Source organism: Lytechinus pictus, chromosome 18, assembly GCF_037042905.1.
Source record: "Lytechinus pictus isolate F3 Inbred chromosome 18, Lp3.0, whole genome shotgun sequence".
In the NCBI taxonomy this organism is placed as follows: domain Eukaryota; kingdom Metazoa; phylum Echinodermata; class Echinoidea; order Temnopleuroida; family Toxopneustidae; genus Lytechinus; species Lytechinus pictus.
In genome coordinates this window covers 20851422-20879349 of record NC_087262.1, presented here as the reverse complement: position 1 = coordinate 20879349, position 27928 = coordinate 20851422, and the positions used below count along the sequence as shown (strand labels likewise).

Genomic DNA, 27928 nt, shown 5'->3' with positions numbered 1-27928 from the left:
TAAGGTTACTATTGGGTAAAACTTACTTTTCAGACAAGTCTTTTTACGAAACCAGGAGTTGGGAGGAGTGTTGTTTGATCCATGCAGGTTCCCGAACCGAAGCTCTTGCTCAATTCTGAGTATTTACTTTTTTTAAAATAATATTTTATTTTATTTTCTTCCTCTTTCAAATCAATAAGTTTACAATCACAATTCATATAAATCAAAATTTTGCACATGACTACGAAACAAATAAATATATCAATATCAATGATATTACAAATTTTCAGAATCATTACAAGTGAAGTTAACTGCTCAATTTCTCTTCCATAACAATGTGAAAGCAGAGAGAAAAAAAAAACCTAGTCCTATTTTTTTTTAATAATATTTTATTTTCTTCCTCTTTCAAATCAATAAGTTTACAATCACAATTCATATAAATAAAGATTTTGTACATGACTGTATACGAAACAAATAAATAAATCAATATCAATGAGATTACAAATTATTACAAATGAAGTTAACTGCCCAGTTTCTCTTCCATAACAATGTGAAAGCAGAGAGAGAAAACAAAATATTTCAATCAACAAATAAAAGACTTTGTAAAAGATGACTTTTTTCCTGAACAGAATAGAAATAAATCTCTTTTGCACATAATTGTACAAGAAAAAAAAAAGGCTAAAAGATTATTTTAAAGGTTAATTAGAGGAATGTACTCTGGCTCAAGTCAAGGCCTGGCTCAATTTGTCTATTGATAACTCTGGCTCAATTGGAATAGCGCCATCTACAGTTAGTTGCGGAGATAGTCGACTGCATCAATCAAGAATGGACCCAAACTGGAAGACAAAATTGGATTTCTGCACCGAAGATGAGTGTTTGGACAGATGTGGTGTCAATTCTGAGATAACAAGATTGTGTGTAAGTTGCCTGACACATAAAATATTTATGAAATAATTTCAACTTTCGCAAGTATTCCATTTAGTAATACAGACCGAAATTAGTGGGTTTTGGGGACACCGGCCGGATCATCGCCCCGCAGCTGGCCCTGCGCCATCCCGTGCGGGGGCCGAGAGTGTTCGGAACAGGTTGTGGAACACTGCTTCATAACTTCTTAGACTAGAGACTTAGGCCGTGCGAAAGCGCTTTTAATTTAATTTTCTTATTATTATCACCCAATTTTTTAAAATTTCTGTGTTAGCAATTAATGAGGACATGATCTTCAGTTGATGCAGGGATTCGAATTCTGGCCTGGTCCAGTAACCATGGTAATTGCGGCATGTGGCTGTGCAGAATCGAATCCACTCACACGTATTGCGAGTCAGAGTCAGACAGTTGGTTGGTGTTGGAGTTAAGTTGGTGCTCTTCAATCTAGTAGATTATCTGCGCCAGGTCGTTTCCGAGTTAGTTACTTAATTCCCGCTTCAATGTCCGGGTCCTTTGCGTTAGTCCTAGTCTGGCCTGTCATATTGACATATAGCGAGGTGCAATATAATTAAGATTAGTTACCTCCACCATTAAATTGTGCGTTTTTGTACTTCATAGTATGCAAACTTATATAAGAAGCTAGGTCGAAGCTCAATTTTAGTAGTCTAAGAATTATCACTAATCATCAGAACAAAAGGAAGACAGAGAGAAAGATATGGAGAGAGATCAGTGGAATATTCTTATTCGAATCTCTTTGTTTTTTTCACATCATTCAGGATGACTTTATAATCTGCATTTCTACCCAATAATGTTGCTAGATCTGGCTTGTTTAATTTCAGGCTTCTTTGCATAATTCTTCTTTCTCTTTCATATTTCTTACATTGTAGTAAAAATGTTCTATAGTCTCAGGAACCTGACAATGGGAACATAGACCATTTTCATGTTGATTACATTTAGACAGATAATAATTCAATTTACATTTTCCGAGTCTTAAACGGTGTATCATAGTCTCTTCAAACCGAATGAGACCTTGATAACTAATTGTATCTGCCACGTTGGGTTGGATGCTAAATAAATGTCTTCCTTTAGATGAAGATACCCATTGAGCCTGCCAGACATCTTTATAAATCAAAGACATGTGGGTATTCCATTCCTCTTTGATATATGGAATGTTTAATTCAACTTGTTCTTTTGATGCTCCTTTTTTGGCTAAAAGGTCTGCCACTTCATTCCCGTGAATACCACAATGGGATGGTATCCATTCAAAATTGACATGAATATCTGATGATTGTAAAACTTTGATTTTATACAAGATATCAACAATAAGATTGTTTTGTATACGATTGCTTTTGAGTTCTTGAAGAGCAGACAACGAATCTGTAAAAATTACCAAGGACATACCTCTGTTATCTCCTAGCCAATCAAGTGCCATTACCATTGCTGTTAATTCGGCTCTCATTATACTTACAGAATTTAATCTATAGAATATTTTAATATCCAGTTCTGGTATATAAAAAGCAGAGCTGGTTCTCTTGTCTTCTTGTTTTGATCCATCAGTGTAGATCTTTAAGTAACCTTTCCATCTTGTATGTATCCTTTCTGAGACACAGTTTTTCATATCTTGTACTAAGTTACGTTGTTTATTGATAATCTTATGGATATAGTAAGATATATTAGGTATTTCATATGACCAAAAATGTTCTCGTAATATTCTTTGGCTTAGTTGTTCAATTTGGATCTCTTCATTTGGCTTACGTGCTCTGACTACAAAGGGTCCACGACCTGATTTCCAAGTAAATTGATTAATATACCAGGAAGGTTCAATAATTTCTAAAGTAGGATGATGAGTATCTCTGTTAAAAGATAAAACATTAAACATGTATTTGTCAACTGACAGTTCTCTTAGTTGTAAAGGTCTTTCACCACATTCTACCTGTAGTGCTTCAAGGGCAGGTTATATACTGCACCAGTTATTATTTTCAGTGACTGATATTGGATTGAATCTAATTCTTGTTTTAGCGAAAGGCTAGCCGAGTCGTATAACTCACATCTGTAGTCTAATATGGATCTAATAAGACCTTTGTATATTATATAAAGAATCGTTTTATTATTTCCCCAACTTGTTCCTGCTATACACCGTAACAAATTGATTCTTTTTTAACATTTGAGTTTTATATAATCGATGTGCTTTTTCCAGGTGAGTTTCACATCAAACCAAATACCCAGAAACTTATATTCTTATTATTTTAAATTTTTTTAAAATGTGTTTTATTGAATCAATATAAGAAAGAAAGAAAGAAAAAAACTATTAAAAAGGAAGTATATACAAAAGGGCGCAGCTGCGCAAAGGTGGGGGCAAAGCCTCAAATCAAAAAATGGCTTTGCAAAAAACAGCAAGTCCAAACCTTTGGACAGGGGCTAACGAATATGAATCTATAGAGTATCTGGCAGGTTTAAGGCCTACGTTAAAAAAAATCAGCACAGTCTAAATATAAGCTATAAAACACAAAGACAAAACACAAATGCCACATAAGCATGAAAGGGGCACTACCCCACTACTACTCTCTCGAAAACACTAAGACATAAAAATAAGCAAGAGTGGCCAAATGATAAATACATAAGGTTGGCATTAAAAACAACCCAACAAAAACACATGTAATTTCTCGTTTTCTAAACAGTAAAAAATGATTGATCAAGAAAGTGAAATAAACGTGTCAAACAGTCAGAGTCACAGTTACTGAACAAAGTGCAACTTCCCATCTCCTGATCTGAAAGCAAGACGGTCAGGATAGAGGAAGAATGGTCTCTTATTTTTCTCTTTCAACTGCTTGAACTTCCCCATTTTTTCCTTCCTCATGTTAATGACCCTCTTGGAGTAGTCATCGCTCACAAATATCTTGCTTCCATTGAAACGCTCTGCCTTGAATTTAGCTACACATGCCTTGCGAACTTTCTCTTTGTTGGAGTAGGAGGAAAATGCTGCATGGATGATACGCGGAGACCTCTTCTCGTTCTGATGATCAGCTCTGGGAAGCGGTGTATTCGGAGTACGATGGCAACGCTCAATAACAAAGTCACCAGCAGCCAGACCAACGAAGGTTGTCAGCATATTTTGCATAGCAGCCTGGCAATTCTCTCTAGGGCTTTCTGGGATGCCGTGAAACACCAGATTACACCTACGGCTCCTATTTTCCAAGTCATCAAGTTTGATTTCAAGATTCGATCTCTCCTTCTTTAAAACTTGGATTTCGTTCTCCAAAGTGTCAATTTGAAGTGAACAGGCTGAGACACATTCATCATGCTCCTTTAGTTTAAGACACACTTCATCCAACCTTTTTGCAATCTTTTCATCTAGACGCTTCTCAAAACCCTCAAAGAAACGTAGAAACCAGCTCGGGGGGCCGTCAACTACATCTGCATATTTGTCAAATTCACCAGTAAAGTCCAGCGGGCCTGCTACTCGTTTGGGTGCCGGTTTGGAGGGAGAGTTTTGTCCGTCCGAGCAGGATTGCCTTTTCTGATCCATCTTTTTCCTTTTTCTTAACACCAAAGAATGAAAAGAATACTTCAAAAAGAAGTACTTACTCGTCCATTACACAGTTTTTGGCTAAAAACCGTCAGATTAGGTTGAGCAAAATTAGAAACGATTCATCAGCGTCGAGGGCGCTCTCCGATCCCAGTAACTTATATTCTTTGTATTGTGGTATAGAGTTATCTTTAACCTGAAAATTAATACATCTATATGCCTATTGGTAAAAATCATAACAGCAGACTTTTGAGGAGAAATAGTCATACTCCAGGTTGAGCACCACTGTTCAATTTCTTTTATAGCTTTCTGCATTTTCTTTTGTAAAAAGTCAAGATTTCTGCCTGAGCATCATACGGCAATATCATCGGCATACATAGAGATTTTTACAGATTTTTCTATCAGTTTTAGATCATTCAACATTAAATTGAACAAAATTTGACTAATAACAAGTGCTACCTTGGGGCGTTCCATTGTCCAGAACAAATTGTGAAGATAATTGGCCATTAATTTTTACCTTGCAATATCAATCTTGTAAAAATGAATTAATCCACTGTAACATTTTTCCTTTTATACCAGCTTGATGACATTTAAATACTATTCCCTTTCTCCATAAAAGGTCGTATGCCTTTTCAAGGTCAATGAAAATAACTAGGACATACTCCTTGTTAGCTAATCCTTTCTGTACATGTATGTCCGTTTCTAATCTGAGGAGCTGATCTAAAGAACTTCTATTTTTTCTAAATCCAGCCTGTGTTGGTGTCAGGATACTGCATCGCTCCATGAATCATACAAGTCTATTTTTAACCATTCTTTCCATCAGTTTGGAGAAAGTTGATGTCAAGGAAATAGGTCGATATGAAGAAGGGTTTGTTGGGTCTTTACCTGGTTTAAGTACAGGGATCTGGATAGAATAATGCCAATCTGAGGGTAGAATTGAGGAATTCCAAATATTGTTTACTAAAACTAATATGAACTGAAGAGCTATTTTTGGTAGGTGTTGTGTCATAATTGATTTGATACCATATGTTCCTGCTGCAGATTTTTTCATTTCTGTAACAGCGCTTGTTAATTCATTATATGTAAATTCATCATAAAGAGGTGATTCAGAGGAGCAGCTTTCTTTGATCGTATTTTGTATTAAATTTTCAAATGAATTTCTTCTAATAATCTCGTCATTGTCTAATCGATTGTCTATTGTTTTAAAAGCCTTAGCAACAAATTCTGCCTTTTCTTGAGCATTAGCTACTGGTGTATTGTTTTCTGTTAATAAATTGGGAAATATATGTTTTGAGACAGAACCATTTTGTAGTCCTTTTACCTTTTCCCATACTTTTCCTATAAAGTTGGATGTTCTCCACAAAGACTGACAGTAATTTAACCAGTATTCCTTTTATGTTCGTCTCTTTATTTTTGGGGCATATGCTTTCTTTTTCCTATACATTTCCAAGTCCTCCTTTCTAAAATGTCTATTTAATCGATTTCTATATTTATTTATTTCTTTCAGACAGTGTTAGCTGTATTTGTCTTTTGAAGTTTGAGATTGGTCAGGCTAGGTGTTGTTGATTGTAATTTGTTTTTAAACAACTAAGTGATAAGGGAATAAATGTGCCAATCAAAATTATTTTTAATATTATTTATAGGCTAAATGTTTTTATTTTCATTTAAAATTTCAGGACTGGTACTAGAATCTAGATAAGGTCTTTTATTTTAGGAGATTTGAGAAAAATAAGGCCATTAATTGGATAGGAGAAATTTTGCAAGGGCATGCAAGCTTTGTTACACTCAATACGCACTGGGATATTGGGGGGGGGGGGGAGGGTGCCTTTTAGAAACCAAGATCATTGAAGAGGCATATGTTAATTTTAATATTAGGAAATTATGAGAATTACGGAAAATAGTGCCTGTCACAATATTTATTTTCTTTTTCCATATCTACTTTAATAAAATATCAAAGCTGGCAGGTTTATCGGGTAATAGCAAAGTTTTGTTGTTGTTCATTTTTGCCTCAGTAGTAATAATCTCATTGCTCTAAACAAAAAATGGGGTCATACTGTAGTTTTCAAGGATTTTTACAAGGCCATAAATGTGATCAATAGATTATTTTCATTAGATTTGTATGTCTCTTCAATAGGAGTTGTTGCCTGATGGGTACAACTATACCGTTTGTCAGTTTGACATCATTGATGAAGGCATCACTGCTCTCCTCAGGTTGGATATAAAGACTGAGTGTAATGCTCGTACTTGGCTCAGGCTGTTCCAGGAAAAGACGCGTACAAATCTGCGATTATTATGGACGGGGAAGGCAGGTGGGCTCAAGAATATCTTCAGTGCACATTACCGGTGTCAGCATGGCAGTTTCCGTAAATCCCGTCCCGTCAGTTCAAGTTCTAGGACTAAGATCACCAACTGCCCGGCCACTCTGGGTATCGCTGTCAAACGGGTGCCCAAGAGAAACAGGTAGGCTACTGTACATTGTAACCAGTGGGTCCAGAATGTTCGATTCAGAAGAGTTGAGGGTCGACCCATTGTTTACACACAATGATTCGCCCCTTTAATGTAAGTTACTTTGCCATTATTGTAACTAACTTGTATGGAGTCCTTGAATGTGATTGGCTGTCGAGCCCTGTTACCATGGTAGTTTTAATGGCAAAGTCACAATAGTTGTCAGCCTTTTGAAATGGGCTCTAGATGTTCTGGCACCACTCATGGTATCAAGTCTGTTACTTTAATGAACTATGGGACTTATAATCATTATTTTTTATTCTTATATGAGCACTCGTTTCATAGCACCAGGGGGAGAACACTACATGTACCGAGATGAGAATTTTGGTAAGAAGTAGAGATGTAGCGGGGACTTGGGAATCATCCAGAATCAGTACAAAAAAAAAAGAATAAAATTAATCTATTGAAATCTAAGTTACCAATATCCACTATCATCCACCAGTTTGTTTCATGTAGTAGTATTACTTTGTAAGCATACAATTTAACTCACAGACATGAAGTCAGTGTGATATTCTTAGTCTATATACTGGTACTCCAGAAAAAAAGAAGATTTCAGAATCTAAAGAATAGGAATAGGACGAACCTTTATGCAGGAAATTTGATCATTAACGCCACATTGTATAAAGTAGTTACATTTTCGTTTGTTTTTATATGTACAAGCTCTGTACATTTCAGATCATGCTGCGAACATTCTTGAAATAAAATACCATTATTATTATCACTATTTTTTGTATACATTTTATTTTAGGTCATTGGATGTTCACGTCGGAGAGCTACCAACAGTGATCCGGCTGTCTTTTACACATAACCATCCTGTGATGTGTGTCAAAGCATCAGACTCCTGCAGTGTTTCTGGAGACATCACTGAGATAGACAACAAACCTGTTGACTCTGGACACACACCTTCTGCAGCACTCCATGCACACAAGTATGACTCACAGGAATAATTTATCAAATGACATCATGTATGATGTTGCTGACAAGGCTAATTGTTACTTTGTCAGTTTGTCTTTGTCTACTTACTTTTTCCTTTTCTGTCAACTGAATTTTTTTAATTGTGTATTCGGAAATACAGAAGCCAACTTGCTAATGTATGTATATATGAAAATCTTGGTATTTGCCTATTGATGTTAAGTTGTAGTGGTGTTTGACCAATTAGATATTAGTCATAGCCTAACTGGAAATTAGACAAAATGGGCCAAATGACAATTAGACAATTTTTTATGTCAATGAATTTGTGGTTCCATGGCATTTGCTCTGGCAACAATTGCTCCGCTATAAATTCCACGCTCTAATCAAGTGACTTACTGTAGCCCTGGATTTAACACTATACCTCATCCTAAACACAACATAAGACCTTATTACAACCCTAACCCTATCTTAGATGAAATAAACCCTGGAGCAAGTGTCACTGGAGCAAAGGTAGTGTCACTGAATTGGTTTATAGACAAAAGGAGATTAGACCATGTGAAATGAGACCAAATAGGCAAGAGATAAATGTATTGTAGATCAAGTGGCAGTAAACCTTGGGTGTGTATGTATGCGATATCTTATGCTCTATTCTGTTATCAAACACATTTGTTAAATGGCAGCCCTATGGTTTATATAAAAAAAAAAAGAGTGATAGAAAGAAATGAGTGATCCCCAAATTAATATCTTTGCATTCTACCAAGCCTTGATACGATTCTATTTTTGATGTACCAATGTGATGAAATAAAGTATTCATTCAAACTCTGTTACCCTAGGTTCCCTGCATGCATTGCAATCAACAAGAGGTTATCTCCTGGCATAGCACCTCTAAAGAGAAGTAATCAACTAGAAAGCAAGGCTTGTACTAAAGCAAAGGTAATACAGAGCTCTGAACCATTACGGTTTTGCTGTAATTGTGTTTGGTTTTTCTTTACAAATTTTAAAAATTCTTTTTTGGGGGGGTTTACTTTTTATTTACTACCCCTCCCCTTCAAAATAATATGAATGCACTCCCAATATATGTTAAAAAGGAATAAATTTTGATTATCTCATTTAGCACAAGTATTGGCAACCATTCCTGTAGTGTACTGTGTAACAAAGTAATGAAACCCCTCATTCTTTTAGAGGTACTGTATATGTTTTTACCATATTTTTGACAAATAAAAGTTAATCCGTCCCTTTAAAATGCCATTGAAATATTGTGTGCGTGATTTAGCACAAGAATGTTCAGTATATAAATGATGTATAACTTGACAAACTCTGTAACAGCTTCAAAGGACTAGATTCTTTCCATGACACATTCACAATTTCTTTACCTTTTATATAAGTGTAGAAACCACATTTTAATTTGTAAAGAATGTGTTTCGGTCATTTTATCAAAGACCGTGTTGTAAATCAGATATGTATTATATTTCTCTTATTATAGATAATTTGTGAACGTTTGGTGAAATCAGATGCTCCCAGACCTCGTACAGATATGTCCGGAGCCGTCAATAAAAGGAAGCAAGAAGAAATCAAAGTACACAAGTTTACAGTAACAGGAAAGATGAAAGTGACAGTAGGTGAAATTTCGGAGGCTGATGTGAAAACTAGATTGCATGAACGCTGGAAATCTGCGTTTGGAGATGAAAATGAAGCTGAGTTGGTACGCCTTATCCTGGATATGGAACCACGCAGTTTCATTTTATCCAGACTCGATGTGCGTAGACTTAGTTATCAGTTTGCAGAAAGCAAAAACATTGAACATATCTTTGATAGGGAGTCTGGATTGGCCAGTGAATTCTGGATTGAAGGCTTTCTCATACGCCATCCTGACATTGTGCTTGGGAAAGCTGATAGCTTGTCACAGCCTCATGCACCATCTTTGCAAGAGGTTACAAGATATTTTGATCGCCTTGGTGGGATAATGGACAGGGAGTCTTTTCACCAGTCAGCGGAGAAAATTTACAACGTTGACGAGTGCAGTCTCACAATGATGAACCACTCAGGGTCCACGCTTGTGCTAAAAGGGATGAAGTCGGGCATTAGTGAAACAAATTCAGAGAACAGTGTCAAGGAGACTGCAGTAGTTGTTTGTTGTAGCGCCACTGGTCAGTACATCCCACCGTTCATTATCCTCAATGGAAAGAAGAGGGAGGAGTTTTCTGATGGATTGCCCGACATATCATCCATCAACGAAGGCTCATTCCTAAAATGGCTGAAACTATTTCGCAAGCATGCCGTTGAAGGAAAAGTGCTACTTATCATCGATGGACTTCACAAATCATATGTGAAGAGCGTTAAGGTGCAACGATACTGCATCGATCACGACATCATCCTGTTCTGCTTGCCCAGTCGTGGCAAGGAATACCTACAACCATTGAATCAATGTGTGTTCAATTCACTGCAGGACAACTGGGAATTTGTGAGGGATTCACTATTACATGAGGATCCACAAGCAACCATCACAGAGCACAACTTTAGCGCACTTTTCGCAGGAGCTTGGCGGAGAACTGCTTCGGTCGCAAGTGCCACCTTAGGATTCCGGGCATGCGGGATACACCCATTTAATCCAGTTCCCATACCCAGTGATGTTTCTACACCATCTAGGACCAGCGAGAGAGAATCGAACAAAGTGAAAGTCAAAGTAAAAGAAGAAGAACCAGTGTGCATCACTGAGACGCAACCAGACTCACCAGTTGTGCAAGAGAGGACAGGTGCTGAATATGCTGCTATTAATGCCAAATGTACTGGAGAAACTGAGGCATCAAATGCTCATATGTCTTCAAGTCATGTTGTTGCCAAGGGTGCGGATGGTGAACCCTTGCATTCCTGTGGGTGCTGTGGTGGATTTACTTGTAGTGAGTGTGACCAGGGTTGGATTGCTTGCTAACTTTGAAGCCTGTACTTAGCTTTGGTAAGGGGTCAGTACTCAGTAATGTTAATTATATTTGAGTATCATCTTACATTCCAATCTTACAAACTTGTAGTAGTGGCTAGATTTTTTTTTCAACTAGCGATTCTCTGTGAAAATTTAAGTATTCTCATCAAACATATCTAGTGCCCTCTATCAGCAGTATTTTTGTTTTCCTTTAAAAGGGCTCTAAAGTTGAACATTTATCTTGCAACTTTAGGGACTGGATATCATAAAGCTACAAGCATTATATCCTGAAATTTTCAGTCCTGTCCCTGCTTTGGAATAGGTTTTCTATCAAATAGAAAAATCCACACAGATGTTTTATATTGATCAAACTACATTTCCATGTGAAATCACATTTTTCCCCCTGTAAAACATACAGTACATTCATCTCATATCCTCCACATCTTAACTGTTTTAGGGCATACATATTCATATAATCTAGTAATGAATAGTAATAGTTATAGCCAGATTTTGGGGTAGTTACCAATGCTAAAGATAGACTTTAACGTAGGTTCAGTTACAGACCTACATGTAGGCCCCATTGCATAAACATTACCATTATGGCAACTTTTCCATCTAACGGTAGCTGCTATGGAATCCTTGATTTTGATTGGCTGTTAAGCATTGTCATCGTGGTAATCACCATTGGATGGCAAAGAAAACATTAACAGTAAATATTTTATGCAACGGGGCCCAGGGAGGCATTTCATCAAAATTTGTTGTCTGATAAGTTGTCAGGGGCCCGTTGCAGAAAGAGATTACAATAAAACGCAACTCCAAAGATCAAATGCAACTTAAATTTCAAACAATGGAATATGTGTATTATGGACTTGCTCATGATAATTCGAGATTCGTTTAAACACATTTTTTTCGGCAACAGTCCCTAAATCTGACAAATTTCTTTGGATTTGATTGACTGGGGAGCACTGGTCTCTCATGACTGTTACTATGGCAACACTTACATAATTGCAACTTTTATGGAACTGTCCCCTGAAACCAACTAAATGTAACTTATGTCACATGATTTGTGATATTGGAAAAGGGAAAAAAAAATTCTGGTTAAATGAATAGCTTCAAAGTCCTGTTTTCAAGTAGTGATATTCTGCATACATGTACATATTGTAAACATATTTATTTGTTTTGTGCTCTATTTCATTACTACATGTACTTTCATTACTTTTTGAGCACCCTGACCCCAATATTTAATTTAAAAAACAGTGCAATACAAATGTGAAATTATAATTTGCGAAGCTGAAGATCTGTGCTTTAGGATTACTTAAATTCTAACCAAAGATTAATTGGGTCAAATGCCATCTCTGAACAATTACATGGTTTATGATCGATTAGTCTAATGCCAATTCGTCCAATTACCAACTGGTATAAGTTTGTCCACTATCCACACGGTGTAAATGCTTGTTTGTTCATCATTTCATCTAATAGTCAGTTGGTCCAATAGCCATTTAGTCCATATCCTATTTGTCTAGTTGGACTAAGTGTTAAATTGTGCAAAATGAATGAAAATGAAATGGATATTAGACCAACTGGTTATGAGACGAAATGGTCATAGATGAAATGGTGATTACACGAAGTGATGATTGGACCAAATGGTTAATGGACCAAATGATTGTTAGACGAAATGTTGATGGACGGAACGGCATTAGACCAAATGAAAGTAGACCATGTGGTGAGTGGACGAGTTGGCATTAGACGAATTGGCAATTTACCAGTTAAAAATTGTGTCACATGATTTGTGATTTTGGAATATGAAAAAATAATTGTTTTTCTTGTTAAATGAAAATCTTTGAGCTCCTGTTTTAAAGTAGTGATGTACTGCATACATGTATATATTGTAAACATATTTATTTGTTTTGTGCTCTCTATTTCATTACTACTTTCATTACTTTTTGAGGGCCCTGCCCCCAACATTTAATAAAAAACAGTGCAATACAAATGTGAAATTATAATTAGCGAAGCTGAAGATCTGTACTTTAGGATTACTTGAATTTTAACCAAAGATTAATTGGGTCAAAATCACGCTTCTTTTCCCCAACGCAATGCCGTCTCAGAAAATGGATTATGATCAATTAGTCTAATGCCAATTCGTCCAATTACCAACTTGTATACTATCATTTGGTCTAACATCAGTTTGTCCACTATCCACATGGTCTAAATGCTTATTTGTTCATTTATCATTTCATCTAATAGCCAGTTGGTCCAATAGCCATTTAGTCCATATCCTATTTGGTCTAAATGGACTAAGTGTTCATTGGGTGAAATTAATGAAAATGAAATGGATATCAGACCAACTGGTTAAAAGGCGAAGTGGTCATTGATGAAATGGTGATTAGGCAAAGTGATGATTGGACCAAATGGTTGCTAGACGAAATGTTGATGGACGGAATGGCATTAGACTAAATGAAGGTAGACAAGTTGGCAATTTACCAATTTTTATCAGTATTAATAATCATGCACTGTGATTGGATGAGGGCAGACCTTACAATGACACACACTTTCTTTCATACTGGCTTGCTTTGAGACCATAATATTCAACCAATCAAAACAGAAGATTCCATGCTATTCAGAAATTCAAAACATGTTATTTACACCGATGGGGGGGGGGGGGGGTGTAATCATTATTTTTATTACCTATTAAAAGGTACCTCGGTATTTCGCACCATACATGTACATGTATGAGCAATAGGCAACAGAGGAATAGAATTCCATTTTAATAATGAACATTTTAGCCCCAATAATTATATTATTCATCATAATAATTTATGGATTAATAAGAAAAATTCTACCAATATCAAAGTGGCATAACTTTTATTTGGAGAAAAAGTACTTCAGTGTTCCTACATGTAATGAGACCTGTTTGATTGACTAACTTCTAAGAAAAATGAAATTGAAAATGAAGGAAAACATTGAACACTTGGCATGGGTCGATGTTCAGTATTCCTATTAAAATTTAGAACTTGCCAAATCCAAATTAAACAAATTTTATCACCAAAGTGTGTGCACTCTTGTACGTTACTTGGCAGATCAATTTCACCTTTACAAAGAAGTGTATAGGAACACGTCTTCCAAGTTATTTTGCTCAAATCAAATCCTTATCATTAAATAAGTTTGTTTAATGTACACGATTTTCCCTTTTTCGTCCTCTTTAAACAAAAAAAAAATGTGCATAAAAACATATTTCTTCCTACATTCCATGTATAATGCAAATTTGTATTTGTTTTTTTATTTCCAATGGTGCAATAACGTGACTTTACTTGATGATAAAGTAGGGACAGTGATTTTCAATTTACCAATAAATAAAAATGGGAAATCCATTTTGGTTCTTTACTTTTTGTGTGAAAATTCATTAAATGTTTTCAAACAGAGAAAGTTTAGTTTTTTTTTAATGAAAAATCACTGTCCCTATTAGTGTGATTTGAAATCACTAGAAAGGGATTCTTGCTATTGAATAGATTTGATTGGGAGAAAGATTTAACCAATGGAGGACAGATGATGGGTCATGCCTGCAATTTCAATGACAAATAAGCCTTCAGATCAATTGTTCAAAGCTAACTTTTTACTTGCCTGCAGTATTACAGACCACAAATTTCTTGTTGTGTTAGATCATAGAAACAGTATCTAAAAAAACACTGATATAAGTATTTATAAGATCAATCAGATTTATTTATTCTTCAGAAGTTGTCATCATGGCAGAGTTGATAACAATAAAATTAAATGATAAAAGTTTAAAACTTGAGTTATAATATAAGTGTAAATGTTTTTGCATGCAATATATCTGAATAGTACTTCCATTGACGAGTGGATACCATGCGTGACAAACAAAACACGTTAAAAGGATCTCTTTTTCAAGATAGGGCACGTTACGTTTGTAACATAATAAGGGTGTCAAAAACACTAAAATAATGAAAAAAGAGTGTATATTTCACTACGAAAACTACATGTTTATGGTCCAATTAGCAAGGGTATAAAAAGACTTAAATACTTTATAATAAAGGATGTATTTTTTGCCCCAACACTACATGTTTAGGGTCCGATTTGAGCGAGGTGTGTGGGGTGGTACTAAACCCAATGAAAGTAAAGGTAAAGCCGATGTCCGTGATCACGTCCATGACATAACAAAAAATAAGATATTGTTGTACTTGTTTTGGGGGTCAATTCAGGGAATACTTGTCAAGGGTAGTTTTGTTTCCAATACTTGTTAAGGGTAGGGTTTCACACGCCAATACTTGTTAAGGGGTGCATTTATAGAACATGGAAAATTCTTGTTTATGGTGCTTCTCGAAACCCAACGGTCACGCATGGTATCCACTCATCAATGGAAGTGGACCCCCCGAGGATCTATGATCATACGGTGGCAATTAACCTTGATTTTAAAGACTTTCTCATGAAAAATTGTTTGCTGCAACTACTTTCTTTTACCTTTAATTCTATGTACATCATTTAGTTAAATACACATTCAAAAGATACTTCAAATTCTTGAAAACGACAGCTTAATTAACAATATAACCACATTTTACACATGCAAAACTGCAATGTATAACATAAACCATGCTCAACTCAAATACATTTTTCAATTTTATTCAAGCAAAATTGTTGTTTCATTTGGAGATACGACTCAAAAACTCCTGTATACTAGGACTTTTTAAAATGTTCCAATGGCATCTACAGATATTCTATGAATTTTGGTACGATTGCTGCTGTAAATAATCCACAGTTGTAGGCAGCCATAAGGTCATGGAAATGTAGAATGATTCCAAAATATGTAACACTTTTAACACTAAAAATGAATATCAATATTGGATTTCATATACATATAATTGTACAAGTAGTTTGTAAAACTATTTCTTAGTAAAATAATCAGGGAACAATTTCCCTCACAATGCTTTGCAATTTGTTATACTTTAAAAAAAAGTAACTGCTACACAGTGTCTTCTTTGTAGCAGGTATATACATGGTAGGTCTGGAGGCCGTTTCATAAAGCTGTTCGTAAGTTAAGAGCAACTTTAAGAACGACTGGTGATCCTTTCTTGTGGTAAGTGACGGTTCACCATTATGTTCATTAGTGATTATTTCACCAGTTCACCAGTCGTTCTTAAAGTCGCTCTTAACTTACGAACAGCTTTATGAAACACCAGGACAGAATTAAAAAAAAAAAAATATTCCACCAGCCTAAGCTGACACTTAAATTCAAGAAGTAAAATCATTCTGTTATATAAATTTCTATTAAAACTCTATTGAAATTCCATTTCAACACAAACAAAAGCTCTTTTGAAATAAACCATATAACATAAATACTTTGTGCAATGTGCATACATCATATATTACAGTTTGACTATTTCTATTTATCAAATGAGTTTACTTGCAATTTCAATAAAAATACCCAGTAAAATAAAAAGCATATTGGTATTTACTGCACAATCATGAATAGCAATATAAAGAAAAAAGTACTGTTTTCATTTCAGATACAACTTATTTTTCCATAAGTGAATTCAGTCCACATGCTTCTTTGAACACCACCAATCAGTCACTTGACTTCATGAAAGGAGATAATAAGATTATATAATTCAGATTCAGTATGTTATAGAATATATGTGATTCTGTGAAGATTATAATAATCATGTCACTTTAAACATAAAAGCAAATACATGTACATATATACTTCTGAGAATTAGAATGAAAAAGAATATTCCTGAGGTGCTTGCGAGTTGTATTGATATATCAATAAAACACACAATTATTATAATAATGTGTCCTCATTGTGGATTAACAATAGGTTAAGGTATTAAAAAGATTGCAAAGCATCCAACAAAGCAGGATATTTTTTGCATCTCATCTTAAAAAGGGTTCAAGACCACTGGTTAGGAGAAAAAGACAAGCTTGCAAGAAATACTGTATTAAACAAATGTTTGGATATATCAAATCTATTAAACCCATATTGGGCCTATTGCAGAGAAAGTTACAATCATTGAAACTGAAAAAAAGATGAAATAAAATATGCCTTAATTCTCAACCAATAAAAAAAATGTATTTGGGACTTGCGCTTGGTTTTTATTATATATGTTTAATCCCAATGGGCCCCTTCACCATTTATTGGATCGTTGCATGAGTTATATAGATTCACGAAACTGTTTGCATCTTAACTACCTGTAGAAGCAAAACTGCAATTGAACCACACAATTTTCTGATTGATTTGTTTAAATATATCATGACCACTTAATAGCACAAACCACAATTGTAGACTTTTTTCAACCCTTTACATATTCTTGCATAGGGGAGATCGGGGTTAGTTGGAACGCGGGGTAAGTTGAAATATTGTAATTTTCTTTAACGCCTGTAAAATAAATTAATGCTATTAATAATACAACAGTGTATTATTAATAGCAATAAATTGAGGGCAGTATTGCATACATTTATTTTACAGGCGTTAAAGAAAATTACAATGTTTCAACTTACCCCGCGTTCCAACTAACCTCGATCTCCCCTACAGTATAAGTTCAGCTTACCATAAGAAAAGATTAACTCCAAAATCTGATTTAAGACATAATATCTCTGAAGTGTCTGAAGCATTCACTTTCAATGGGGGTGAAGCCTGGTCTCTGCAGTCACTAATGAACCTCTAGATGGTAACAATTTTTTTTTTCAAACCAGCACCATTTTATCTGAAATAAGTAATTTCATCCTGAATACATTTTGGAATAGAAGTCCAATGAAGAGGTAAATGTACTGCTTCTAGAATCAATGAAAACCAAATGTCATGCACTACTTAGTTCTTCTACAACAGTTTCAGTGACATTGTCAATGTCGTCAGCATCATCAGGAATGTCGACTTGCCTGTCCATGAAATCAAAGAAGTATTTCCCCACACAGAGGAAACAGAGACTGGCGAATATGGCATAGACGCTTCCTATCAAACGGTCTTCAACAAGAACTTGTTTGCCAGTTCCAAATAGTTTGTTCATCATTTCATCTAATAGCCAGTTGGTCCAATAGCCATTTAGTCCATATCCTATTTGTCTAGTTGGACTAAGTGTTAAATTGTGCAAAATGAATGAAAATGAAATGGATATTAGACCAACTGGTTATGAGACGAAATGGTCAGACGAAAAGGTGATTAGACGAAGTGATGATTGGACCAAATGGTTAATGGACCAAATGATTGTTAGACGAAATGTTGATGGACCGAACGGCATTAGACCAAATGAAAGTAGACCATGTGGTGAGTGGACGAGTTGGCATTAGACGAATTGGCAATTTACCAGTTAAAAATTGTGCCACATGATTTGTGATTTTGGAATATGAAAAAAGAATTGTTTTTCTTGTTAAATGAAAATCTTTGAGCTCCTGTTTTAAAGTAGTGATGTACTGCATACATGTATATATTGTAAACATATTTATTTGTTTCGTGCTCTCTATTTCATTACTACTTTCATTACTTTTTGAGGGCCCTTCCCCCAACATTTAATAAAAAACAGTGCAATACAAATGTAAAATTATAATTAGCGAAGCTGAATATCTGTGCTTTAGGATTACTTGAATTTTAACCAAAGATTAATTGGGTCAAAATCACGCTTCTTTTCCCCAACGCAATGCCGTCTCAGAAAATGGATTATGATCAATTAGTCTAATGCCAATTCGTCCAATTACCAACTTGTATACTATCATTTGGTCTAACATCAGTTTGTCCACTATCCACATGGTCTAAATGCTTATTTGTTCATTCATCATTTCATCTAATAGCCAGTTGGTCCAATAGCCATTTAGTCCATATCCTATTTGGTCTAAATGGACTAAGTGTTCATTGGGTGAAATTAATGAAAATGAAATGGATATCAGACCAACTGGTTAAAAGGCGAAGTGGTCATTGATGAAATGGTGATTAGGCAAAGTGATGATTGGACCAAATGGTAATTGGACCAAATGGTTGCTAGACGAAATGTTGATGGATGGAATGGCATTAGACTAAATGAAAGTAGACAAGTTGGCAATTGACAAATTGGCAATTTACCAATTTTTATCTGTATTAATAATCATGCACTGTGATTGGATGAGGGCATACCTTACAATGACACACACTTTCTTTCATACTGGCTTGCTTTGAGACCATAATATTCAACCAATCAAAACAGAAGATTCCATGCTATTCAGAAATTCAAAAACATGTTATTTACACCGGGGGAGGGGGGTGTAATCATTATTTTTATTACCTATTAAAAGGTACCTCGGTATTGTGAGAAATCACAAACTTTCAGCTTTAATCACGCTGCAAATATCATTTGGGCTCAAAGTTTCAAAGTCGCACCATACATGTACATGTATGAGCAATAGGCAACAGAGGAATAGAATTCCATTTTAATAATGAACATTTTAGCCCCAATAATTATATTATTCATCATAATAATTTATGGATTAATAAGAAAAATTCTACCAATATCAAAGTGGCATAACTTTTATTTGGAGAAAAAGTACTTCTGTGTTCCTACATGTAATGAGACCTGTTTGATTGACTAACTTCTAAGAAAAATGAAATTGAAAATGAAGAAAAACATTGAACACTTGGCATGGGTCGATTTTCAGTATTCCTATTAAAATTTAGAACTTGCCAAATCCAAAATAAACAAATGTTTATGAGTGTGTGCACTCTTGTACGTTACTTGGCAGATCAATTTCACCTTTACAAAGAAGTGTATAGGAACACGTCTTCCAAGTTATTTTGCTCAAATCAAATCCTTATCATTAAATAAGTTTGTTTAATGTACACGATTTTCCCTTTTTCGTCCTCTTTAAACAAAAAAAATATGCATAAAAACAGATATTTCTTCCTATATTCCATGTATAATGCAAATTTGTATTTGTTTTTTTATTTCCAATGGTGCAATAACATGACTTTACTTGATGATAAAGTAGGGACAGTGATTTTCAATTTACCAATAAATAAAAATGGGAAATCCATTTTGGTTCTTTACTTTTTGTGTGAAAATTCATTAAATGTTTTCAAAAAGAGAAAGTTTTTTTTTTTTTTAAAATGAAAAATCACTGTCCATATTAGTGTGATTTGAAATCACTAGAAAGGGATTCTTGCTATTGAATAGATTTGATTGGGAGAAAGATTTAACCAATGGAGGACAGATGATGGGTCATGCCTGCAATTTCAATGACAAATAAGCCTTCAGATCAATTGTTCAAAGCTAACTTTTTACTTGCCTGCAGTATTACAGACCACAAATTTCTTGTTGTGTTAGATTATAGAAACAGTATCTGAAAAAACACTGATATAAGTATTTATAAGATCAATCAGATTTATTTATTCTTCAGAAGTTGTCATCATGGCAGAGTTGATAACAATAAAATTAAATGATAAAAGTTTAAAACTTGAGTTATAATATAAGTGTAAATGTTTTTGCATGCAATATATCTGAATAGTACTTCCATTGACGAGTGGATACCATGCGTGACAAACAAAACACGTTAAAAGGATCTCTTTTTCAAGATAGGGCACGTTACGTTTGTAACATAATAAGGGTGTCAAAAACACTAAAATAATGAAAAAAGAGTGTATATTTCGCTACGAAAACTACATGTTTACGGTCCAATTTGCGAGGGTATAAAAAGACTTAAATACTTTATAATAAAGGATGTATTTTTTGCCCCAACACTACATGTTTAGGGTCCGATTTGAGCAAGGTGTGTGGGGTGGTACTAAACCCAATGAAAGTAAAGGTAAAGCCGATGTCCGTGATCACGTCCATGACATAACAATAAATAAGATATTGTTGTACTTGTTTTGGGGGTCAATTCAGGGAATACTTGTCAAGGGTACAGTTTTGTTTCCAATACTTGTTAAGGGTAGGGTTTCACACGCCAATACTTGTTAAGGGGTGCATTTATAGAACATGGAAAATTCTTGTTTATGGTGCTTCTCGAAACCCAACGGTCACGCATGGTATCCACTCATCAATGGAAGTGGACCCCCCGAGGATCTATGATCATACGGTGGCAATTAACCTTGATTTTAAAGACTTTCTCATGAAAAATTGTTTGCTGCAACTACTTTCTTTTACCTTTAATTCTATGTGCATCATTTAGTTAAATACACATTCAAAAGATACTTCAAATTCTTGAAAACGACAGCTTAATTAATAATATAACCACATTTTACAAAACTGCAATGTATAACATAAACCATGCTCAACTCGAATACAGTTTTCAATTTTATTCAAGCAATATTGTTGTTTCATTTGGAGATACGACTCAAAAACTCCTGTATACTAAGACTTTTTAAAATGTTCCAATGGCATCTACAGATATTCTATGAATTTTGGTACGATTGCTGCTGTAAATAATCCACAGTTGTAGGCAGCCATATGGTCATGGAAATAGGATATGATTCCAAAATATGTAACACTTTTAACACTAAAAATGAATATCAATATTGGATTTCATATACATATAATTGTACAAGTAGTTTGTAAAACTATTTCTTAGTAAAATAATCAGGGAACAATTTCCCTCACAATGCTTTGCAATTTGTTATACTTTAAAAAAAAGTAACTGCTACACAGTGTCTTCTTTGTAGCAGGTATATACATGGTAGGTCTGGAGGCCGTTTCATAAAGCTGTTCGTAAGTTAAGAGCAACTTTAAGAACGACTGGTGATCCTTTCTTGTGGTAAGTGACGGTTCACCATTATGTTCATTAGTGATTATTTCACCAGTTCACCAGTCGTTCTTAAAGTCGCTCTTAACTTACGAACAGCTTTATGAAACACCAGGACAGAATTTAAAAAAAAAAAATATTCCACCAGCCTAAGCTGACACTTAAATTCAAGAAGTAAAATCATTCTGTTATATAAATTTCTATTAAAACTCTATTGAAATTCCATTTCAACACAAACAAAAGCTCTTTTGAAATAAACCATATAACATAAATACTTTGTGCAATGTGCATACATCATATATTACAGTTTGACTATTTCTATTTATCAAATGAGTTTACTTGCAATTTCAATAAAAATACCCAGTAAAATAAAAAGCATATTGGTATTTACTGCACAATCATGAATAGCAATATAAAGAAAAAAGTACTGTTTTCATTTCAGATACAACTTATTTTTCCATAAGTGAATTCAGTCCACATGCTTCTTTGAACACCACCAATCAGTCACTTGACTTCATGAAAGGAGATAATAAGATTATATAATTCAGATTCAGTATGTTATAGAATATATGTGATTCTGTGAAGATTATAATAATCATGTCACTTTAAACATAAAAGCAAATACATGTACATATATACTTCTGAGAATTAGAATGAAAAAGAATATTCCTGAGGTGCTTGCGAGTTGTATTGATATATCAATAAAACATACAATTATTATATTAAAGTGTCCTTATTGTGGATTAACAATAGGTTAAGGTATTAAAAAGATTGCAAAGCATCCAACAAAGCAGGATATTTTTTGCATCTCATGATCTTAAAAAGGGTTCAAGACCACTGGTTAGGAGAAAAAGACAAGCTTGCAAGAAATTACTGTAGGCCCTATTTCAAAAATTGTTTGGATATATCAAATCTATTAAACCCATATGGGGCCCATTGCGGACAAAGTTACAATCATTGAAACTGAAAAAAATGAATAAAAAAAAAAAAAATGAAATATGCCTTTATTCTCAACCAATAAAAAAAATGTATTTGGGACTTGCGATTGGTTTTGTTATATATGTTTAATCCCAATGGGCCCCTTCACCATTTATTGGATCTTTGCATTAGTAATATCATATAGGTTCATGAAACTTTTTGCATCTAACTAGAAGCAAAACTGCAATTGAACCACACAATGTTCTGATTGATTTGTTTAAATATATCATGACCACTTAATAGCACAAACCACAATTGTAGACTTTTTTCAACCCTTTACATATTCTTACATAGGGGAGATCGGGGTTAGTTGGTACGCAGGGTAAGTTGAAAAATTGCAATTTTCTTTAACGCCTGTAAAATGAATTAATGCAATACTGCCCTCAATTTATTGCTATTAATAATACAACAGTGTTGTATTATTAATCAGGGATGCCACTTTTCCGTATTTATACGGAATTCCGGCTTTTTTCCTGCTATCTGTCTTATTTCCGTATTTCCGACTTTTCCTGTTTTCTGTGTATTAAAAAAAACGGAAAGTCCTCCTTTTTTCCCCCTATTTCTTCCGATTGCGATGCATGTCGATCGACCGAGTGAGAGATATTCCCCCGAGATATTTGCTTTTATACAGTACATAAATTATAAACGCGCGCACTGCCTACTACGTTCATTGAGTTATGCTTTTATCAAGGCTTTCTGATTAGAATTATCGATATCCTGGCCAATCAATGCGAGCGACAAGTTCCAAACGCACGCACATAGACAAGCACAAAGTAGCGGCACGAATCGCGGTATAATAGCGACTGATAAATACGTCTGTACAGATGATGACGTCATCCAAGATGGCAACTTACGATGACCAACGAAGGAATCGAGGATGACTAAGTTTTGATCATCATTTGAAAGGAATTAGCGGTAACTGCGGTCTAAGGTACAATGTTTCTGAATTTTATATATTTTCTCGCGGTTCAGCTGAACAACCAAAATACAGAGACTGAAGCTTTTGGTCTAGCGTTCTATGAGAAACACACAACTAACTACCGTCAGTTTTTCAAACCTAATTGACTTCAAAGTCATCGATCACAACAAGGTAAGAAACCACTTGGTCCTCCCTCCTCCCCTAATTTGAGGTGGGGGCGGACCCCCCCCCCCCCTCCTAATTTTTTTTTTTTTTTTTTTTTTTTTTTTGCTTGTCCAATTTTTTACCTGTGACATATGTCCATCCCAAAATTAAAGGTGGACCCCCCTAAAAAAAAAATTTCTTGGACACTATCCCGGCCCGCGATATGTTTCAGTATTTTTGGAGGACACCTAGTGGCATCCCTGATTAATAGCAATAAATTGTGGGCAGTATTGCATACATTTATTTTACAGGCGTTAAATAAAATTACAATGTTTCAACTTACCCCGCGTTCCAACTAACCCGATCTCCCCTACAGTATAAGTTTCAGCTAACCATAAGAAAATATTAACTCCAAAATCTGATTTAAGACATATCTTGAAAGTGTCTGAAGCATTCGATTTCAATGGGGGTGAAGCTAATGAACCTTTGATAATATTTTTTTTCAAACCAGCACCATTTTATCTGAAATAAGTAATATCATCCTGAATACATTTTGGAATAGAAGTCCAATGAAGAGGTAAATGTACTGCTTCTAGTAAAATCAATGAAAACCAAATGTCATGCACTACTTAGTTCTTCTACAACAGTTTCAGTGATATTGTCAATGTTGTCAGCATCATCAGTAATGTCGACTTGCCTGTCCATGAAATCAAAGAAGTATTTCCCCACGCAGAGGAAACAGAGACTGGCGAATATGGCATAGACGCTTCCTATCAAACGGTCTTCGACAAGAACTTGTTTGCCAGTTCCAAATAGAAGCACAGATCCGAAATTAAACATGGCACTGCCGTAGAGACCAAAGAGTACTCGGTGGGAGACGCTAGCTGTCCTTAGGCAAGGTCTGCTGTAGATGTAGAGTCCTACACCCAAGTGAGCATTGAATAACAGACCATTTGCAACACCTAGATGCCATTTCGGAAAACACCTGAAAAAGACAACAAAAAAATTGATTTAACATTTCCATGAGGAATAAAAAAACATGTTATAGGGCCTACTGGAAAAAAACTTTAAATATTTGATTTTTTATCATCAGCCCACCTATTGCATATTCACGATAACATGAATACAAACATAGTTGTTCACAAAAAAATATTTCCGAACTTTAAACTTCATTTACCTCATTTTCTGTCAGATTTGAAGCTTCACAGCATTTTCTCTTTTAATATTACCGTAAGTAACGGTGTATTAACTGCACCTTTTTCTCGGCGGGACAGAATCAAAAGTCGGGGGTGCGGTTTATACACGGTGATAGGTCTGAGCCAAGCCAATCTCGGCCCGATACCACTACCAGTTTACAACTCGCGTTGGGTGGATGAGCGTAGCCGCTTGGGGCAATGCTGTTTAGAGGGGCATGAGCCGCGGGTGTAAAAGGGAAGCAACTATGACTACCGGTATCTACCGTAAATGTCCCTCAAAGTTAGATTAAGGTAACAAACGCACCTACCTTCATGAAACTGACATTTTGAATGGTGTGACTTTGTCTTTGTCATTTATTAGTCAACGCGGCAAAGTTCAGACGCTAATCGACAATCGACCGAAAAGCACGGTGCGGCTAGCCGAATAAGACACGCATATATGTAATGTTTATCGCAACGTCAACGTAAGCTGGCGCTTTACCTTTCCGTGGCTGTTATAATGTTTGACAAATTATTGGTATTATTTGACAATTTTGTGCCATGAGGAGGGAGGTAAACGGAAGAAAGTTTCATGAAATTCATGTCATAATTTCAATTTGACTCATTCATTGATTACCTGTATTATTATTTTGATGTTTTCTGTCACGCATTAAGCAAATTTTGGAACAGAAAAAGAAGGCCTAATGGTGTTATGAACGAACATTTTTTTTCTTTGTCATTCCTCATATTAAAATCAATCTATAATTTTCCTCTTTATTCTTTCATTCATTTCCTTATTTTTCATTTTTTTTCTTCATATGCAAGAAAGAAAGAAAAATTATTTATCTCGAACTCCTATCTCTCTTCATCTCATTCTTGCTCTTAAATTTCTTCTCTTTCTCATTTCCCCACATTACCTTTTTTCTCTGTGATTTAAACTCCAATTTCTTTCATTTGCCTATCCTTCATTTCTCTCTATCATCCATCATCTTAAAATCAATCTTCAATCCCCGTCTTCATTCCTTCCGACTTTTTATTTTTTAAAATTATTATTATTCATTTTATTCCCGCCCAGAGCTCCCATTGAAAATACGGTATACCGGTACTAGCATTTTTTTTCCTATTTGCTGTCTGTAAGATACGGCCACACACGTACTGAGAACTACCGGTAGTGGTTCAAAGCAGACAAGAAAAACACCTGAACAAAATCGCAAATTTCTCGTATCTTGAACCTTCTCATATTTCCGTGTCTGAAATTCATGTCAAGACATTGAATGCTAGACAGAATTCTGAAAGCAAAAGTGGGGCTGTGATGCAGGAAATATGGTATGAACGATCTTCTCGAATGGGTGAGCCCCCATGTTGATGCTGGTATCGGTACTTGCAATGAACACCGGTACCATATGTGTGTGTGTGAGGCGAGTGTGTAGTTGGCCAATAATGTCGGCAATTTGCAGATAAGTGACAAAGCGCTGATTTCCCATCATTTTTTTTACCAGTAATACCGGTACTTTGATATTTTTTTTTTTACATTTTTGGTTCTTGACTCTTTCTTAAATACGCATATTAGAGATAGAAAGTCAGTTTGATGACTTATTTGGATGATTTTTTTTTTTTTTTCATCCGAAAATGGGGGGTGCAGTTAATACACGGGTGCGGTTAATACATACACCGTTACTTACGGTACTCTATGCTATTATGAAAATAGAGATATTATTTTTAGCTTGGAATGCCCTGTGAATCTCAAAGACCAGGTCGATATTTAGGCCTAATGTTTGAATGATCTCTAGATCTGTTATTTGTTAGTTACTCTAGCCTCTAGCCCTAGCCTAGGCCTCTGGCCTGGTTTTACTGTCAAAATTTACTTTCAATTTTCTGGCACTGGCAGGGCCAGGGGCAGGGGTCAAGTTTAAGTTAACATTCTCTTACCAATGCAAGGGAATTTGGGGGTAGTTGCATGCAATAATTATGGCTAGAAATCCTTCAAAACGTTGTTTGCTTTTGATCATTACAAATTTGATTTGCCTACATACAATTACAAACTTCACACTTGCACTTCCACTCAGTTTCAGAATTAAACACGACCGGCGACCACGCCCACTAGCTACTGCCCAGACGTATCGCTACCGATGCGTCACTAGCACTGCAGCCGTACCGTCCCGATGGTATCACCTTCGAACTTACCCTTCCAAAAGTGAGCGATCCAAAATATGTACCGCAAACGCCGTGTGACTAATTGCACCAGTTACCGGTAATATGGAGTAGGAAAGGCAGTTCATATATTTCCTACAAGCTTTTGAGTTCATCCTCCAGATTTCTTTATCTCTACCCATCTTTTCTGGTAAGCCAATTCGTCAGGATATCACATTACCAAGAGAGAGTGGATAAAAAGAGAGATAGTTACCCAGGGCCAGGCTTGTGAGCAGAGTATGGTATCTTTGAAAAGGCATATACCATGCATACTTAACTGGCCGTATTTTCCTTATAATAAAAAAAATATATATATATCCCTAAAACGATATCTTTTTTTGGATTTATATTATAATACCTGAAATATCGTCATATTCATAAAAATTATCAATAAAAAACACAGTTTACTGTCTGAAATGAACAACTTTGTATTAGAAAGTATATAAAACAAGATGGAAAGGTAACTTTTAAAGGTCTATATATTGATTGAAAAAAAAACAGATTCTGCCTTTTAGATATCATCTGAACTGAGTGACCTATAGGCATATTAAAATTGATTGATTGATTTTGGCAAGTCTCCGTAACTTGTATACGGTAGCATATTAAAAACAACTGTACAGGCTTGAACAGGATAACACACGGAAGCTAAAAAGCTTATTTCCAGCGGGGTCCTTGATATGTATAGAATTTAATACGATAATAAAAGGTAAAATCTTACTATTTACACAATGACAAAAAAACCAACAGGCAGGGCCGCGGCCCTGGCCGTAGCCAGAAGTATTTTGTAGGGGGCACTAGCGTACCTCCGGGGCAGGGGGGGCACTCTTCCCCCCCTGACGAGCCACATCCCATACAAAAGTCATATACCTGCCCCCCCTGACGAGCTTGAAGACCTTTATTGCCCTCCTGACGAGCTTGAAGACCTTTTTTTTTTTTTTTTTGCTTGTCAAATTTTTTTCTGGTACAAAATCCTTCATTTGTGATTGAAGACCTTTTTTTTTTTTTTTTTTTTTTGCTTGTCAAATTTTTTTGGCGGACGGTTTTGCCCCCCC

The 27928-nt window shown here is 35.3% G+C and overlaps 2 protein-coding genes and 1 long non-coding RNA gene across 3 annotated transcripts; 2 read left to right on the top strand and 1 right to left on the bottom strand.

The window, feature by feature from the left end:
- The first annotated feature begins 777 nt into the window (after nucleotides 1-777).
- Nucleotides 778-11662, top strand: LOC129282133 (uncharacterized). The gene is made up of 5 exons (XM_054918061.2): nucleotides 778-897; nucleotides 6564-6889; nucleotides 7683-7862; nucleotides 8680-8779; nucleotides 9330-11662. Exons 1-5 carry the CDS (start codon nucleotides 805-807, stop codon nucleotides 10773-10775), a joined length of 2145 nt encoding a protein of 714 aa, XP_054774036.2. The 5' UTR covers nucleotides 778-804; the 3' UTR covers nucleotides 10776-11662.
- Nucleotides 11663-22876: 11214 nt separating this feature from the next.
- On the top strand, nucleotides 22877-23538 carry LOC135157515 (uncharacterized). The gene is made up of 2 exons (XR_010296515.1): nucleotides 22877-23379; nucleotides 23461-23538. It is a non-coding gene; the product is annotated as an uncharacterized LOC135157515 (long non-coding RNA).
- Nucleotides 23539-23614: 76 nt separating this feature from the next.
- On the bottom strand, nucleotides 23615-27097 carry LOC129282278 (uncharacterized). The gene is made up of 2 exons (XM_054918206.2): nucleotides 26871-27097; nucleotides 23615-24496 (listed from the first exon to the last, which is right to left on the bottom strand). The coding sequence occupies exons 1-2, from the start codon at nucleotides 27017-27019 to the stop codon at nucleotides 24130-24132; spliced, it is 516 nt and encodes a 171-aa protein (XP_054774181.2). The 5' UTR covers nucleotides 27020-27097; the 3' UTR covers nucleotides 23615-24129.
- Between the last annotated feature and the right edge of the window lie 831 nt (nucleotides 27098-27928).